We start from the raw sequence: 16,896 nt of genomic DNA on the forward strand, positions 1-16,896 counted from the left end.
GTGTAGTCTCATGAAAAAATAGTAGATTTCAAGGTAATTATGCTTCTGAAGTTGGAGATCTAAGAGGTGCTTGTTAATGGCTCGCATACTGTATTAGTCCATTCTCACACTGCTGTGAAGAAATACCCAAGCCTGGGTAATTTATAAAGGAAAGAGGTTTAATTGGCTCACAGTTCTGCATTGCTGGGGAGGCCACAGAAACTTTCAATCATGGTGGAAGGCAAAGGAGAAGCAGGCACCTCTTCACAGGGTGGCAGGACAGAGTAAGTGCAAGCAGGGGAAATGCCAGACACTTATAAAGCCATCAGATCTCGTGAGACTCATTCACTATCACGAGAACAGCATGGGCGAAACTGCCCCATGATCCAATTACCTCCACGTGGTCTAGCCCTTGACACATGGGGATTATAATTCAAGATGAGATTTTAGGTGGGGACACAGCCAAACTATATCACATACCTAATGAGGAGGGCCTTGGAAATCTGCCTTTGTAAAAGTTCCCCACTCCCAAGGGATTCCAAACACCTTGTCCAGTGAATCACCCTTAGAGGAACACCTGCTTAAATTTTTTAAAAGAAAGGTATATTAACTGTCCCTAAGGAAGAAGAATGTCCAGACTTCCTAAACACAAGGTCACACTCTTGGGAGCTTGGATTGGGGAAGCTCTCCAATTCCTCTCTGATCAGTGTAGCCCAGAGCATGGTTATATTCACAGCAAATGACTCTGCCCCATGTTCTGCCACATGTGTTATAACAGGAATGAGCTGAGTGGAACAGGCACCAAGACGATGGAAGTCAAATCTGCCTCAGAGGCAGGGTCAGGGAAAGGGTCTTTGAAAGTGGGAAAAGCACAAGTAAGGAATGGAGAGAAAGGCCTGTCTAGAAGAGCAGGGAATAATCTGTTTGGCTGCATGGAAAGAGTGCAAGATGGGGAGATAAGTTGGTTCCATGCTTGGAGGAACAGATTCAGTGGAATGTGAGTTTGGGAGACTGGGATTTAGGCATCATTGCCTGAAAATGTAAAAATACCTGGGAGGACATTTCTGCAAGGTGGCACTGATTGCTGAGTCTCAGGCTTCAGGAGGCCCTGTGTTGTTCTGAGCAAGCCCAGAAGGCAAACTGGGTGTCACCCAGAGAGCTCCTTGTACACCCATTTCTGGGGAAAGGTACAGGGAACAAGAGAGGGAAATAGTTGGGGAGCTGTCACTACCTTCCTAGCTCTGCACAGGGCTGGCCCTGGCTCCCAAAACACTGTCTCAGCTCAAGAGGGGCCCCCTATAAAAAGCAAACAGGAGAAGAACTATTTGATGGTGAACGATTTATGAAGATGCTCTCTTAGCACACTTTGCTCAACAATATGAGTGAACTCAAATGGCTCAGTTGGTTTTCAGATTGGCTCCCAAGTGTTTACCTGGGCCCTGCTTGATTCAGCTCTCTCCCTTCCTCTACATCCTCACCTCCTGCTGCTCATCCTTAGACAAAGACCAAAATCTTTAACAAGGCCCTTTCTTCATGACCTAGCTTTCGCCATCTGTTGAGATCAGATCTAAACCAACTGGGCCATTCAGAATTAGATTATTTTTGGTAAATATTGGTAAGTAACATCAAGTAGGTGAAGTGATGAGAGCTCTAGATCTCTTCCCCTGACAACCCTTATCCCAGTCCATGAGTCAGTATTACCAGAGTGTCTGTTAAATCCACAACTCTCTCCTCACTAGACTGGTAGGATCATGGAAATAAGAACCAAGTCTGTATGCTCACTGGTAAATATCAAAGATCTTAGATGGTCTGATTCAAACAAGTACGAGTAATTTATTTCCTGAGTGTTTTAACTGTTACAATACCAATCTGAAAAAACAAAACCTAAAGAAGATCCACTCTGAATAATAGCAACTATCATTCGTTAAGCACCTAATATTTCCAATCCCTACTACAACCTACCTAGAAGACAGTATGGTCCCCACATACACCTGAACTGAATCTCAGAGTCAGGCATTGACTTTGCCAAAAGCAAAGGGTTATAAGCAAAGAGTTTAGCTGGGATTTGAACCCAGAACATTCTGACTGCAATGTCCCAGCTCCTCCCATGACACAATCGCATCACATTTCATGCCACTACTAGCCTAGTTGGTGAGAGCAACCCAAACCAATGTCTTGCTTTTCGAATACTTATGAATATTAGCTACCCATCAGTATTTCTTCCCCTTCCCTTGCCCCACAAACATGCCTGTTACCTGAGCTGTTGTCCTGGGGTGCATACCTGCCTGATAATGGTGGATGTTAGTGATAAATGGTGCAGTAGATTCTGGAGCATCTTTCCAGGTTTTGAGCCTGGCTCTGCCACTGCTGTGGCAATACCACAGATCAAAATGGGCAATTTAGACTGTGTAGTTTACTAATATTCTGGATGCAGGAAGGAAACGGAAGGAGCCCGAGAGAAAACCATCTACAGATGGATATGACTCCCACCTCCATAGTACCTGCATGTTATGAATGTTCTTCTAAAGAACTAGCCTAGTAACTTAATGGAGCCCCCAGGGTCTTTTTCAGAGAGCTGCCTTTCTTATGCTTAGAAGTCTCTTTCTTCAAGAACTGCTGCTATGGTCTGAATGTTTGTGTCTCCCCAAAATTCATATGTTCATACCTAACCCCAATGTGATTGTATTAAAAGGTAAAAGTCTTTGGGAGGTGATTAGGTCCTAAGAACAGGGCCCTTATGGATGGGATTAGTGCCCTTATAAAAGAGACCCCAGAGAGCTCCCTCACCCCTTCCACCAAGTGAAGATACAGTGAGAAGTCACCATCTATGAACCAGAAAACAGGCCCTCACCAGACACAGAATCTGCCAGAACCTCAATATTGGACTTCCCAGACTACAGGACTGTGAGAAATAAACTTCTGTTGTTTATAAGCCACCCAGTCTAAGACATTTTGTTATAGCAGCCTGAATTGACTAAGACAACTGCATTTTTATTTTCCACGGATGCTGATTTCACATGCCACAGGGAAGATGTATGGCAGAATGAGCTGTGGCACAGGAAAGCTTATGGCAAAGCTCTTATGTGATGGGGATGGGAGGGAAGGGACAGCAGGAAGGTGGTCACTTCAGTAGAGGAAGGCTAAGTGTGTCTATCATTACCCCTTGCCAGCTGAGTGACTTTGGCCAAGTCACTTAACCACTCTGTGCCTGTTTCCTCATCTAGAAAGTATGGCTAAAAATAAGATTTAACTTCGGAGGATTGCTGTGAGTTGTAAACAAATGCTTCCTTTATTATTATTGATATGGCTTGGCTCTGTGTCCCCACCCAGTCTCACCTTAAATTGTAATAATTCTCACGTGTCATGGGAGGGACCCAGGGGGAGGTAATTGAATCATGGGGGCGGGCCTTTCCCATGCTGTTCTCATGATTGTGAATAAGTCTCACGACATCTGATGGTTTTATAAAGAGGAATTCCCCTGCACATGCCCTCTTGCCTGCTGCCGTGTAAGACGTCACTTTGCTCTTTCTTTGTCTTCTGCCATAATTTTGAGGCCTCCCCAGCCATGTGGAACAGTGAGTCCATTAAATCTCTTTCCTTTTTAAATTACCGGGTCTCAGGCATGTCTTTATTAGCAGCATGAGAATGGACTAATACAATTATCTAGAACTTCCTGTCTTGTGGGAGGCACTTACCTTGCTAACTTAAATGGGGGATAACATTTCATATTGCCTCATTCACACAGACACATTTCATGGTCATTGCATGGTTTCTGCTTGGTGCTTGCAGGTCCAGATTTCTAATTTAAACAGTCAGAGCTCATCCATATTGGCAATAAACCCATGTCAACTCAGCACTCAAAGTGTAGAACAACAGCAAGTATAAAAAGAAGTAGAATTTCTTTTCATCCTCATCACAATAGTACCTTAAACTTCTGTCACTTGTCATAATTTTTAATTCTCTATTTGATTGTGGGCATTGTAATTTCTGGCTTTCTAGCTAAATGTCCCCCTGCCCCACCATGAAATATATGCTTGGCACATATTAGGATATTCCCTGAATGTTTAGTGAATGTCCTCTAATAAATGTCCATAAAAGCTACAATTCAGATCTAGAATATCACAGAAGTACAAAAATTTATGCACGTTAGGAATCAGCTTCCGAATAAAATCTAAATTCCTTTGCTTACCATACTAGGCACTTCATTAATTGGCCCCAACTGTCACATTTTACCTCATCAGCAACACGCACCCCCCCTCCCTGCCCCACAACTCTCACACCCAGCTCCCAAGTCCCAGCCCCACAAAACTCTGTCATTCCCAGAACAGGTCATGCCCTTTTACAATTCCAAGACCTTGTACTTGCTATTGCCTCTTCCTGAAATAGCCTTTCCTTTTAAGGATAGCCAATTCCTACTGCACCTTCAAAAGCCCCATTTAAATAACTCCTCCTCAGGGATGTCTCTTGGGCTCCCTAAGGCAGCATCAATACCTCCCTTCTCTGGACTCCCTCAATACCCTGTCTAGCACACCTATGAAGAGGCCTGGCCTTAGTCAAGCCAAGGGCTGAGCTTAAAGTCCTAGCTTTACAACTTACAAACTGTGAGACCTTGGGTGAGTATATGCAACCTCTCTGAAATTGTCTTTTCATCTGCTAACCAGCACCAATAGCAACCACCCCTGAAGGTTGCAATAGGAGTGATCTAATTTGATCATTGTGAAGTGTATAGCAAACTATCAAGAAATGGTAGATAGTGTGATACTTTCTAATACAGCACGTGACCACATTGCAATTCACCTGTGTATACTCCTGCCTTTTCTGTAAAACCCTAGATGACACCAACAGGTTCTGCAATTATTTCTTATCCCTGGCAACTAGCACACTTAGTAGGTGCTTAAGCACATCCTTGCAGAATGCTTGTGTGCAGTCACGAATGAATACATCTGAGCTGTTTGATTCCCTAGAGTGCCCAGGTGGAGCGGGGTCACCCTGCAATGGCAGAGGCAGTTGTGCTGAAGGCATGGAAGGAAATGGAACCTGCTCCTGCCAAGTAAGTTCAAAAATGTGTTCTTCCTTTCCTGGTTTCTGCTCCCCATCTTCTTACCTGTTGATCCTCCTTAAACATACACATACACACACACACACACACGTGCACACACACATATACAGCGAAGGTCTTAAGCGGTGAAGGTATTAATTTTTTAAAAATGTGCAATTTGCAACAAAATGACCATTTATAGCCTGGGGGCCTTTAGGAGAGTCAATTAACTGCTCAGTCTTAAGCATATCCACTTGTAAAAATGGGTTTGAGGCTGGGAGCCGTGGCTTATGCCTGGAATCCCAGCATTTTAGGAGGCCGAGGCGGCGAGGATCACGAGATCAGGAGATCGAGACCATCCTAGCCAGCATGGTGAAACCCCGTCTCTACTAAAAATACAAAAATTAGCTGGGTGTGGTGGTGGGCGCCTGTAGTTCCAGCTACTCAGGAGGCTGAGGCAGGAGAATTGCTTGAACGCAGGAGGCAGAGGTTGCAGTGAGCTGAGATTGTGCCATTGCACTCCAGTCTGGGTGACAAGAGCAAGACTCTGTCCCCCCCCCACCCAAAAAAAAAAGTTTGAAACAGTATCTATGTAATAACATTTGTTGAAAAAGTAAAATGAGGCCATATATGTGAAAATACTTTATGACACTATATAGGACTATAGAAATTGCTGTCATTGTTAATATTAATAATCACTATTAGCAGACAAACCTTATGGTGCTATCCTCTGCATCCTTTGTGAACCGTTAGGCTTACCAGTTCAAGATTTTCTTTTACCAGTTGAAGAATTTCTTCGTTATCTCATGAAAGTGACTTTTTGCACATTTCAAGCCCTGGGGGATTTAAATACAAGGAAATCCTTCTGAAAAGGATTGAGCTCAACTGTCTTCAGAAATGCAAAACTGAGGTTGGGCAGGTGGTTCACGCCTGTAATCCCAGTACTTTGGGAGGCCGAGGTGAGCAGATCACTTGAGGCCAGGAGTTCAAGACCAACCTGGCCAACATGGTGAAACCTGTCTCTACTAAAAATACAAAAATTATCCGGGTGTGGTGGTGTGCACCTGTAATCCCAGCTACTCGGGAGGCTGAAACAGGAGAACCTGGGAGGCGGAGGTTTCAGTGAGCCGAGATCGTGCCACTGCACTTCAGCCTGGGTGACAGAGCGAGAGACTCAGTCTCAAAACAAAAATGCAAAACTGAAAGCATTTTCCTTTCACCCTTGGGCAAAGTTGGGATATGGCTGCTAGCACTTGCTATCTATTTATATCTTTGGACTGACAAAGCAGCTTTCTCCTGCAGAGCTTCAGACCCTTAGTACAAAATGACATGGGGATTAATGTATGCAATGATAACACAAATAAACAGAAAGAAGAAGCTCCAGGATAGGCACAGAGGGAAAATATATTTGAAAAACAAATGCTGAGTTGGAAATCCAAGGCCTTCCTTGGTACCATGGGTCACCTTGGGTCTAATGTCAACCACCTGGGGTGTTTTGCAGGAAGGCTTTGGTGGAACAGCCTGTGAAACCTGTGCTGACGACAACTTATTTGGACCCAGCTGTTCATCAGGTATGTCTGATTTTTGTGTAATCACATTTGTAAGGGTTGACAGTCCATGAGCAAGATTGCTCCTTGAGGAGAAAACACTGAATAGTTATGTGTGATAAAAAAGAAACTTCAGCAGAATTAAATTTAAAGGAGTTTAATCGGGCAATGAACAATTCATGAATCAGGCAGTTTCCGGAATCACAGCAGATTCACAGAGACTCAGTGAAGCCATGTGATGGAAGAAGATTTATAGACAAAAAAAGGGAAATGACATACAGAAATCGGAAGTGAGGTACAGAATGGCTGGATTGGTTACAGCTCGGCATTTGCCTTATTTGAACACAGTTTGAACACTCAGCAGTATATGACTGATCCAAGTATGGCTGCTGGGATTGGCCAAAACTCAGCTATTGTTACAGGTGCATACTCCTAAGTTAGGTTTTCAATCTCGTCTACCTATTAAGCTAGGTTGCAATTCATCCACAAGGACTCAAATATGGAAGTACAGAGTCCTTATCAAGCCATGATTAGTTCACTTTAACATGTGTAACCAAGTCTACATAGAGAAAACAAAACAACAAAGCTGTTAAATGCAGTCATTGAAAACAGAGACAGTGTTTCCTGAGGTTCTCAGCCCTGGCATGTGCAGTCAGCTACTCCCCAGAAATGCTTCCACCCATCTTTATGATTCCCTCTCCCCAGGCTCTAGGATTCCACCACTGCCTGTTCCTTGCCTGCCTAGCTTTTCTCTGGGCTCTTTCTGGATCCTGGTCTCAGCATAGATCCATAGGCTTCCAATTAAACTGTGGGCCCCACCTAATTCTAATGGTTCCCTTCCTTTTGGGAGTTCACAAATAATTCCCTAAGGTGGTCAGTGATTGTTGCTCCAAATTAAAGAAACAAATTTGAGACTGGCTTGTTCACTCTCTTATTTTTGGCTGCCCCCAGAAGTAGACTCTGAGATAGAGATTTGAGTAACAAGTAGTTAGTTTATTTGAATGGTGATCCCAGGAAACACGAGGATGTGAGGAAGTAATATGGGGAAAATAAACAGGATGTTATTAAGCCAGGTGCCACTGTGGACCACTGGAGCCTGATGCCCCAGGGAGCTCTGGGGGTCGGTGCAGAACACACAGCTCAGTCATCTCACCTGAGGGGAAAGGAGCCATAGTGTGGTGGGCAGAATAACGGCTCCCTGAAGATGTCCACATCCACATCCAAATCCCTAGCACCTGGGAATATGGTACCTTACATGGCAAAGAGAAGTTAAGGTAGCAAATAGAATTAAGGTTGCTAATCAGCTGACCTTAGGATAAGAGATTATCCTGGGTTATCTGGGAAGGCCCAGTGTTAATCACAAGGGTCCTTAAGGATGGAGAAGGGAGGCAGAAGAGGAGTGTCAGAGTTACGAAATATGAGAAAGACTCGATCTGCCAATTTCTGGCTTTGAAGAAGGAAGAGCCATGAGCCAAGGAATGTGGGTGGCCTCTCGAGGCTGGAAAAGGCAAGGAAACATGTTCTCCCCAGAGTCTCCAAAAAGGAGCACAACACTGCCAACACCTTGATTTTAGCACAGTGATTTTGGATTTCTGAACTTCAGAAATGTAAGACAATAACTTTGTGTGGTTTTAAGACACTAGGTGTGTGGCAATGAGTTACAGCAGCAACAGGGAATTAATATACATAGTCAAGTGGGGAGAGTTTTTCACTCCCTGCCACTTAGAGTGTTTATAGGGAGCACCCAGGCCAAGCGCTCATCCTAAGGTTCACACAAAACCCTCAGGCTAAGAGCTGTGGATCCTGGAAGTTAGCTGGAATGCTCACAATCGCAGTCAGTAAGGTCTAAAGAATGTGGGCATGGTAGAAACAGTGTCTGCTAGATCCACGTCTCCCAAAAAGGAATATATTGGGTAGCTTTTTGCCAACACCACTTGGGCCCTGACTTTCGTGGAAAAATTAAACTCAGTAGAAAACTGCTTCGATTCAAATATTTTTGGCAAGAAAACCTATGCATACACAACACATCCCACCCCCATAAGTTTGCAAACTCTGTAATAAATTTTATCTGCAATTGCAGAGGCATTGCCTTGTTCTAATCCATGAGGTCCTCTTAGGCAGGTGCTGTGGTATCTTTATCTCCAGTACCTTCTACCTGCTGCCTGCCTGGTAGACACTCACTACACTGTTGTTGGATGAATAAATGAGTGAGTGAGTATATGACTAGGTGAATCAATGAATGAATTATCTAGTTTGCTCCAGTGATGTTCTCCTGACCCAGAAGCACAGTTTTAGAACCCAGGCTTTAGACTCAGACAAGGTTTCAGCTCTAGGCCTGCTAATCATGGAGACATAGGTAAGTTTATGAAGCATGCTATCTGTGACTTCATCTGTAAAGATAGAAACAATATTGCCTCCTTTAGAGAGGATTTAATGGGATAATAAGTGCATAATAAATGTTATGATTATTATTCCCTAGCATCCCCTAATCATAGGTGTTTCTTCACCCACTGTTCCATAGAGATTATTTCATAAGACTGTTAGCAAAAGCAAATTTAAAACAGATATTGGAGCTGGGCTCAGTGGCTCACGCCTGTAATCCCAACACTTTGGGAGGCTAAAGCTGGATCCATTGAGGTCAGGAGTTTGAGACCAGCCTGGCCAACATGGTGAAACCCCATCTCTACTAAAAATACAAAAATTAGCCATGTGTGGTGGTGCGCACCTGTAATCCCAACTACTTGGGAGGCTGAGGCAAGAGAATCACTTGAATCTAGGAGTCTGAGGTTGCAGTGAGCAGACATCGTGCCACCACTGCACTCCAGCCTGGGTGACAGAGCAAGACTCCATCTCAAAAAAAAAAAAAAAAAGGATATTGGTGTCCCGTGTGTTTTTAAAGTTAAACGTTACATTAAAGGACAGCAACTAAAATGTAATCAGTCAACTATATAGAAATAGCATGTCTCCTCCCAAATTTACCCTTCCCTGCCATTTAAGAATTTAAATCACATATGCTAAATAAATATTGAAATGGGAAGGAGTAAATAAAGCATCCAGCATTGCTTAGTTCCCAAGAAAGCCTAGTAATTGTCTGGAGATGACAAATTAGGAAGAAGACCCATGTTATCTCCAAGACACTGGTGTTGGTTACTGATGAGCACAGATGCGCAGGGAAATTCCCAACATTTCCAAATAAAGGAAGTATCCTCCCTTCACACTTAGTGTTGTGGAGAAAGGGCAAGTGAAAGGGAGAATGATGGTCTCAACACCTAAATTTTTTTTTTATACTTTAAGTTTTAGGGTACATGTGCACAACGTGCAGGTTAGTTACATATATGTACATGTGCCATGTTGGTGTGCTGCCCCCAGTAACTTGTCATTTAACATTAGGTATATCTCCTAATGCTATCCCTCCTCCTTCCCCCCACCCACAGCAGGCCCCAGTGTGTGATGTTCCCCTTCCTGTGTCCATGTGTTCTCATTGTTCAGTTCCCACCTATGAGTGAGAACATGCGGTGTTTGGTTTTTTGTCCTTGCGATAGTTTGCTGAGAATGATGGTTTCCAGCTTCATCCATGTCCCTACAAAGGACATGAACTCATCCTTTTTTATGGCTGCATAGTATTCCATGGTATATATGTGCCACATTTTCTTAATCCAGTCTATCATTGTTGGACATTTGGGTTGGTTCCAAGTCTTTGCTATTGTGAATAGTGCCGCAATAAACATGTGTGTGCATGTGTCTTTATAGCAGCATGATTTATAATCCTCTGGGTATATACCCAGTAATGGGATGGCTGGGTCAAATGGTATTTCTAGTTCTAGATCCCTGAAGAATCACCACACTGACTTCCACAATGGTTGAACTAGTTTACAGTCCCATCAACAGTGTAAAAGTGTTCCTATTTCTCCACATCCTCTCCAGCACCTGTTGTTTCCTGACTTTTTAATGATCACCATTCTAACTGGACAACACCTAAATTTTTAAATAAGAAAACTGGAAACTTAAACTGAGACCCAAGAGAAAAACTTCCAAGCTCTGGATTCCAATAGAACTTTCTGTGATGATAGAAATATTGTCTGTTTGCACTGTCCCATACAGGAGCCACTAGCCACATATGACTATTGAGCACCTGAAATGGGGCTAGTGCAACTGAGGAGTTAAAATTCAAATTTCACTTAATATCACTTAATTCAAATTTAAATAGCCACATGTGGCTTGTGGCTACCAAATTAGACATCATAGTTTTAGGACGTGACAATTAAGAGAACAGGCTTTAAACTCAGCCTGACCATAGTTTGAAACAGACCCTAATTGCTGTGTTACCGAGGGCAAGCTATTTAAATCCCCTAAACCTTTCTCATCTATAAAACAGGAATAATAACATCTATTTCTTGGGATTGACAACATAGCAAAGCTCTTAGTATTATGTCACAAGCACTCAATCAATGGAAGTATTAAGTGAGGACAAAAGTAATCCAACAGCAAGCAAGTCACTGATGAATGAATGGATGAATGAATGACTCAGCGATGCCTGGTCATTTCCCACTGACAAGGACTATGGAGACTGCAAACCTTTTCATCCAGGCATCCACTGGGTGCCAGTGTTGTGTCATCCAATGAGATGTTGGTCCCGGGAGGTGGCCATTCTGCCTGTAAGTAGGACAGCTCTATTAGGTGCAGTTTATTTTTAATACTGGCTGTAATCTTCTGTGGGGGCACTCTCCTACCAGACTGCTTGTTGGTTTAGAGATGATTTCGAGCTGCACCAGCCAAAGATTTTCATCTCTGTGGCCAGTGCCCCAGCCTGCTCAGTGCCTCCTTCCCAGCTAGCCAGATTGCAAAGCCCGTTTTCTCTAACATGATCCCCAAATCAATCACACAACCATGTACTGTTAAGAAGAGTCACTAGTATTTGCTGGGCACCTGCTGTGTGTCAGACCATGTGCAGAGGGATTTCTTTGGATCCTCACTATGACTCTCCAAAGGAGGTGGGGGTTCTCCTTTTATGGATGAAGAAGCAGAGAGAGTTGCTCAAGGCCATGCAGCTATTATGGGGGCAGAGGCAGGATTTGACCCCACATATGTGACTCCAGAGCCTGGGCCCCTAAGCACTGCCCCAGTCTGCCTCTGGTGAGTGTCCATCATACATTACACACCAGACAGGTGAAGTGGATCCTAACAGTGATGAGATTAGGTGCCCAGTCCCAAGGAGCTGGAAATGTGGGTGACAACTGTGATGATGCAGAGTGCACAGCCCAGACAAGATCCTATGGGAGCACAGGAGAGGGAGCAGCTTACTCTGCTATGGGGCATGTCACAGGAGCATACCATCCCTCTGACCAGCACGGCCATGGCTTTCACCACTTTAAAGTCACACCACCCAAGTTTTATGTGTCTTTAGAGATTTGCTGAGACTGGTTAACAAGTACCAAGGGCTCTTTCAATGATGATCTGGGAAACCCTCTGCCACTTACATCTCCTTCCCAAGGGCATGTTCCTGGCAGCAGCTGGCAGCCTGCAATGCAGTGTCAGAGGCTGCCAAAAGCTGCCAGTGCCAGGCAGTCAATCCAGTATAGAGGTTGTAGTGGAAGATAGCATGAAGGGAGAGGCTCATGCCAGGGCCATGGGCCAATACCACACAGCCAGGAGGGCAATCTTAGTGACAAGGACAACACTTGTAATTTGCATCTGAGTTGGGAGCAGGAGCCCTCTGTGCCCCTCACCTTCCTCCACTGGGTGCATGACAACAATTAGGGCAGGAATCACCATTGTATCTCCTAGAGCCTGGCTTCCCACTACACTGTGAGCTCCTGGACTTTAGATATTATCAATTACTGACATGTTGTATACCTAGTGCTTAATATAGTGCCTGCTACTAGGTAGGAGCCGGGTAAATATTTTTGAATTGAATTGAATCTTCTCCACTGAGCCCATAGTACACTCCCTCCTCACCCCACTTATCTCCATAACCAACTTGACTGCTCTCCAGAACTTGTTTATTCCAAAAATCCACAGCCATAGGTAGATATCAAAGTGCTTGGCTAAAATAGAAACAATGTCAATTGAGTTTTGAAGAGAGGATGACACTGCAAATCCAATTTAATTCTTCAGTTATTTGAGGGACTACTTGAGCTAGTTATCTCCCATTTTTTCATGTGTGATACACTGGTAGTAACGATACCTACCTCAAAGGATGTGGTAAATTAGATAATGCATGACAACACACTTGGCAAAATGCCTGATAGATAGTAAGCACTCAATAAAGAGAAGTGTGGGGCCTTGGGTGCAAAATTTAAGGAGGCATCAAAAAAACTCAGTAATCAAGACCAATAACTGCACTGATTTCCTAGGGCAGCTGCAACAAAGTACTACACACTGGGTGGCTTAAAACAACAGCAACTTATTGTCCCAGTTCTGGAAGCGAGAAGTCAAATGTCAAGGTGTTGGCAGGGCCATGCTCCTTTTGAAGCTTCTAGAAGAAGGTCCTTCCTTGCTTCTTTCAGCCTCTGGTAGCCCCAGCTGTTTTTGGTTGTGACAGTATCACTCCAATCTCGGCCTCCCTCTTCACATGCCTCTTCACCTAATGTCTGTGGCATCTCCCCTTCCTATGAGGACACCAGTCATATTGAATTATGGGCTCACCTTACTCCAGTATGACCTCATCTTAACTCATTACATCTGCAATGACCCTATTTCCCAATAGGGGCATTCTGAAGTACTGGGGATGAGGACTCCACCATATTATTTTGGGAGACAAAACTCAACCCATGACAATAATACTTTAAAAATTATTGAACGAAACATCAAAATGCTAAATAACAGCAGGATGCAGCTCTGCACTTGCACAACCCTGTTTCACTCTCCTCACCCTAATCCTGGCCCTGCCAGACAATGTCTTTATCTAAAATTTAGTTGCGTAGTTGTTGGTATTGTTACAGGGCACCATAAAAGATGTGGGGAAATACAGAGGTGGGGAGGTCATTCTGAGCAGTTCCAATCTAATAGGGGAGAAAAAATACACAGATTGAGAAAGAAAACAGCAGCCCTGACAGCTGTCCCCTGGCTGCTGGCCTAGTTGCTACCAGAGAGGCTGTGGTGTTCTGCTGCTGAGCATAAACAATGTCACAGAATATCACCATCAGAAAAAAGCCTCACCATATCCATGGAGGAAAAGACAAAAACTAAGCCAGGGAATAATCATGTCTGAACAGAGACTCAACAACAATGGACAACCATGAGAATTACCCAGCAACTGCCTCTCCTGGCTGATATAAGAGCCTACTGCTACTTCTCCCAGAATGGCTCACCCTTGCTTCTGACTTGGTTTGACCATTGGTGCGCTCCTGGTGGTCTTCAGCTGTCAGGCATTAACAAACCTCTAGTTGTCGTAGGGTGCAATAGTGGACACGGAACAAAGAAAGTGCTGCTGGAGCCAGAGGAGCACAGATTGTTTGGAGACCACTGAGATGGCAACACAGAAGTGGGGGCTTTGGCTGGCCTTGAAGGATTCCAGTTAGCACACAAAAGGGAGCACAGCAGAGGAAAAGCCTGGAGGTGTGAACGTGCAAGATGCATTTCCTGCTGCTTCCACCTGGCATGGTCTTCCCTGGGCCAACCTCACTTTATCTTTTCCTGGCCAGCTCCCATTGGTTGGTTATGTCATAGCATTTATCCCAGTGCATTGTGATTGGCTGTTTTCTTCTGCCATTAGATTTTGATCTCTTTGATGGCAGAGACTTTGTCCTGTTTATTTTTAGGCATTAATCTCTAGCGCAGTACTCTGAACATAATATGTATTCCATAAGTGTTTTGAAGGAAGGAAGATGAATAGTGAATGAATCATCCCACATGCTAAGAATCTAAGATGTGTAAAATAAAGTGGTGAAAAATGAAAATGAAATTTTATCAAGGTTAGAGTCAGGTTGGAGCGACCATTGTTTACCAAACTGAGAAATCTAAATTTTATTTGGTTGGTAATTGAGAGTCATTGAGATATTTTGGGGAAGGTCACCCTGATGCCTTTGCTAATCAAATGAAATGGATGAAATGGAGAGGCAAGAAACTGGAAATAGCAAGACGAGGTATCATGCTACTGTAATAGTCCAGGCAAAACATGATAAAGGCCTCAACAAGAATGGCACCAGTGGAGATGAAGAGCAGAAGATCAAGGTGGGAGACAGAGACAGAGAAAACAAAGGATTTGATGGCTTATTAGATGTTTGGAATACTTTAAACTTTATTCATCCTTGCTTTGCTGGTATTTCTGGTTAAGTTTTTAAGCAGGTGCATCTTCTTAATTATGTTTCATTTGAGCTAACATTAAGTTGGCTTACGTGCACCGAAGACACGTGTAGTAGGCAGAAAAATGAGCCCCCAAAATGTCCTAATCCCTGGAACCTATGAATATGTTAGGTTATATGGCAAAGGAGAATTAAGGTTGCAGGTAAAATAAAGGTTGCTAACTGGCTGGCTTAAGATAGGGAGAGTATCCTGGATTATCCAGGTGAGTCCAATGTAATCACAAGAGTTGTTATAAGTGGATGAGAAAGACAGAAGAGAGAACCATAGAAATGGTAGCATGAGAAGGATTTGGCCCGCCATTGTTAGCCCTGAAGATGGAGAAAGGGTTTCATGAGCCCAGGAATAAAGACGGGCTCTAGAAGCTAGAAAAGACAAAAGGAAAGATTCTCCACTAAAGCCTCCAGAGGAATAGCAGCCCAACTGAAACATCAATTTTAGCTCAATGAGTACATTTTGGACCTCTCACCTCCAGAATTATAAGATAAATTTGTGTTGTTTTAAGCCACTAAGTTTGTGGAACTTGTTATGACAGTGATAGAAAACTAATACAACATGCTGCAGACAGGGCTGGCCATAGGATGACAATGGCCTAGCCTGATAGTAAATCTTGCTACAAACCAACCACAAACTAAAGAGTTGACCATTCACATTCATTTCAAATGCCCTTCATTTATCATCCCTGAAATGATCTGTCACTGGGCTAAAACATCAAGCTAGAAAATATGGCATGGTTATTCTAGACCCTTTGGAATATTTTCCTTTTTTTATCCTTGCATCACCCCATCAATAGGTAGGACTTATTTATATAGATATCTGCTACCAACAGTGATTGAGTTAGTAGTAGCTTTTCTCTTTTAAACATAACAGGTGTATGTAAGACACTAAATTAATTCTCTTGTTGAGGTATCCAAAGATGAAGTAAATAGTTTGAGAGCAGGGAAAAGAACTCCAATGCATATGATATGCCTCATATGCTTTATATACATTATGTTACCTGACTCTATAGAAATCCCAGGAAGTAGGCATTCCTATCCATATGTTAAACTTAAAAAAAAAAAAAAAAAACCTGGTGCTGATAAAAGGGAGAGGAGCCAAAGTTCAAACAACATGCAGAGTCTCAGCAAAGATGATCTGAAAATACTAGCTTTCCAGAATGTTTAGCAACAGTCTATGTCAGGTAATAAAAATCCCCCACTTTCTGTCTCCAGTGTGCAACTGTGTGCATGGGGTGTGCAACAGTGGACTAGATGGCGATGGAACCTGTGAGTGCTACTCTGCATACACTGGCCCCAAGTGTGACAAGCGTAAGTACTGCTAGTTCCCTTAATGCCACACCAGATCAAATAGGCAGAAATGTATGCATTTCAATTTTGTATCTGTTACTGGTTCTCTGCAGGGGCAAGGTACCACCAAAAGTTTTCTGGAAAGAAACCAGAAATTAAAAAGAGAATATAGAAGAGAAAAGGAAAGAAGAGGAGGGAAAGGGAGGAGGAGGAAGAAAGAGAACAGAAGCAATGTGGTGTCAAGGCTATAGCTGTGTTTTAGGAAGGTTGAACTGGAGGCCAGGTGAAGGGTAGAATGGAGAGAAGGACACTGGGACTGGGAAGCCAACACAACCCATCGCAACAAGTGAGTCACCTAGTAAAGGAGATACAGCATCTTCTCAATTATGAGCCTCAAAGGCGGAACACATTAACAGCCCTAAGGAAGAGGAAAGGGTGCTTCACCAACGCTGAGTGATTCACCAAAGGCCACACAACTAGTAAATAGGAGAGCTGGGACTCAAGTCATGTGAATCCATGGGAAATTCTGAAAGCAATCTATTATACTGGGTCCAATCAAGAGCTGGAAACCAAGGGGTGATTTAAACAAGGGAAGTTTAATAGGGATAATTAGTACGCTATGATAGGAGAGCAGCTGTAAAAATGCAAAGAGAACTCTAGAGAGGATGGAGCATAACAAAGGAAGGAGAAATTTGGAATGGGGTGGCCGTCCCCAAGGCTGGATTTAAACCTTGTTGGAGATGGT

At 43.4% G+C, this 16,896-nt stretch overlaps 1 protein-coding gene across 16 annotated transcripts in view; it reads left to right on the forward strand.

Annotated features, from left to right (window-relative positions):
• Window positions 1–16,896, forward strand: part of STAB2 (stabilin 2) — a 178,439-nt gene that overhangs the window by 28,385 nt on the left and 133,158 nt on the right. For all 16 annotated transcript variants that reach the window (XR_010148140.1, XR_010148141.1, XR_010148138.1 and 13 more), the window contains exons 4-6: window positions 4,944–5,029; window positions 6,519–6,588; window positions 16,077–16,172. Coding sequence is in view for 8 of the 16 variants with exons in the window: in XM_016924069.4 (XP_016779558.4) it covers window positions 4,944–5,029; window positions 6,519–6,588; window positions 16,077–16,172 (252 nt within the window). In the remaining 8 variants the exon portion in view is untranslated. The remainder of the gene's footprint in view (window positions 1–4,943; window positions 5,030–6,518; window positions 6,589–16,076; window positions 16,173–16,896) is intronic.

This window comes from Pan troglodytes, chromosome 10 (genome assembly GCF_028858775.2).
Source record: "Pan troglodytes isolate AG18354 chromosome 10, NHGRI_mPanTro3-v2.0_pri, whole genome shotgun sequence".
Lineage (NCBI taxonomy): Eukaryota > Metazoa > Chordata > Mammalia > Primates > Hominidae > Pan > Pan troglodytes.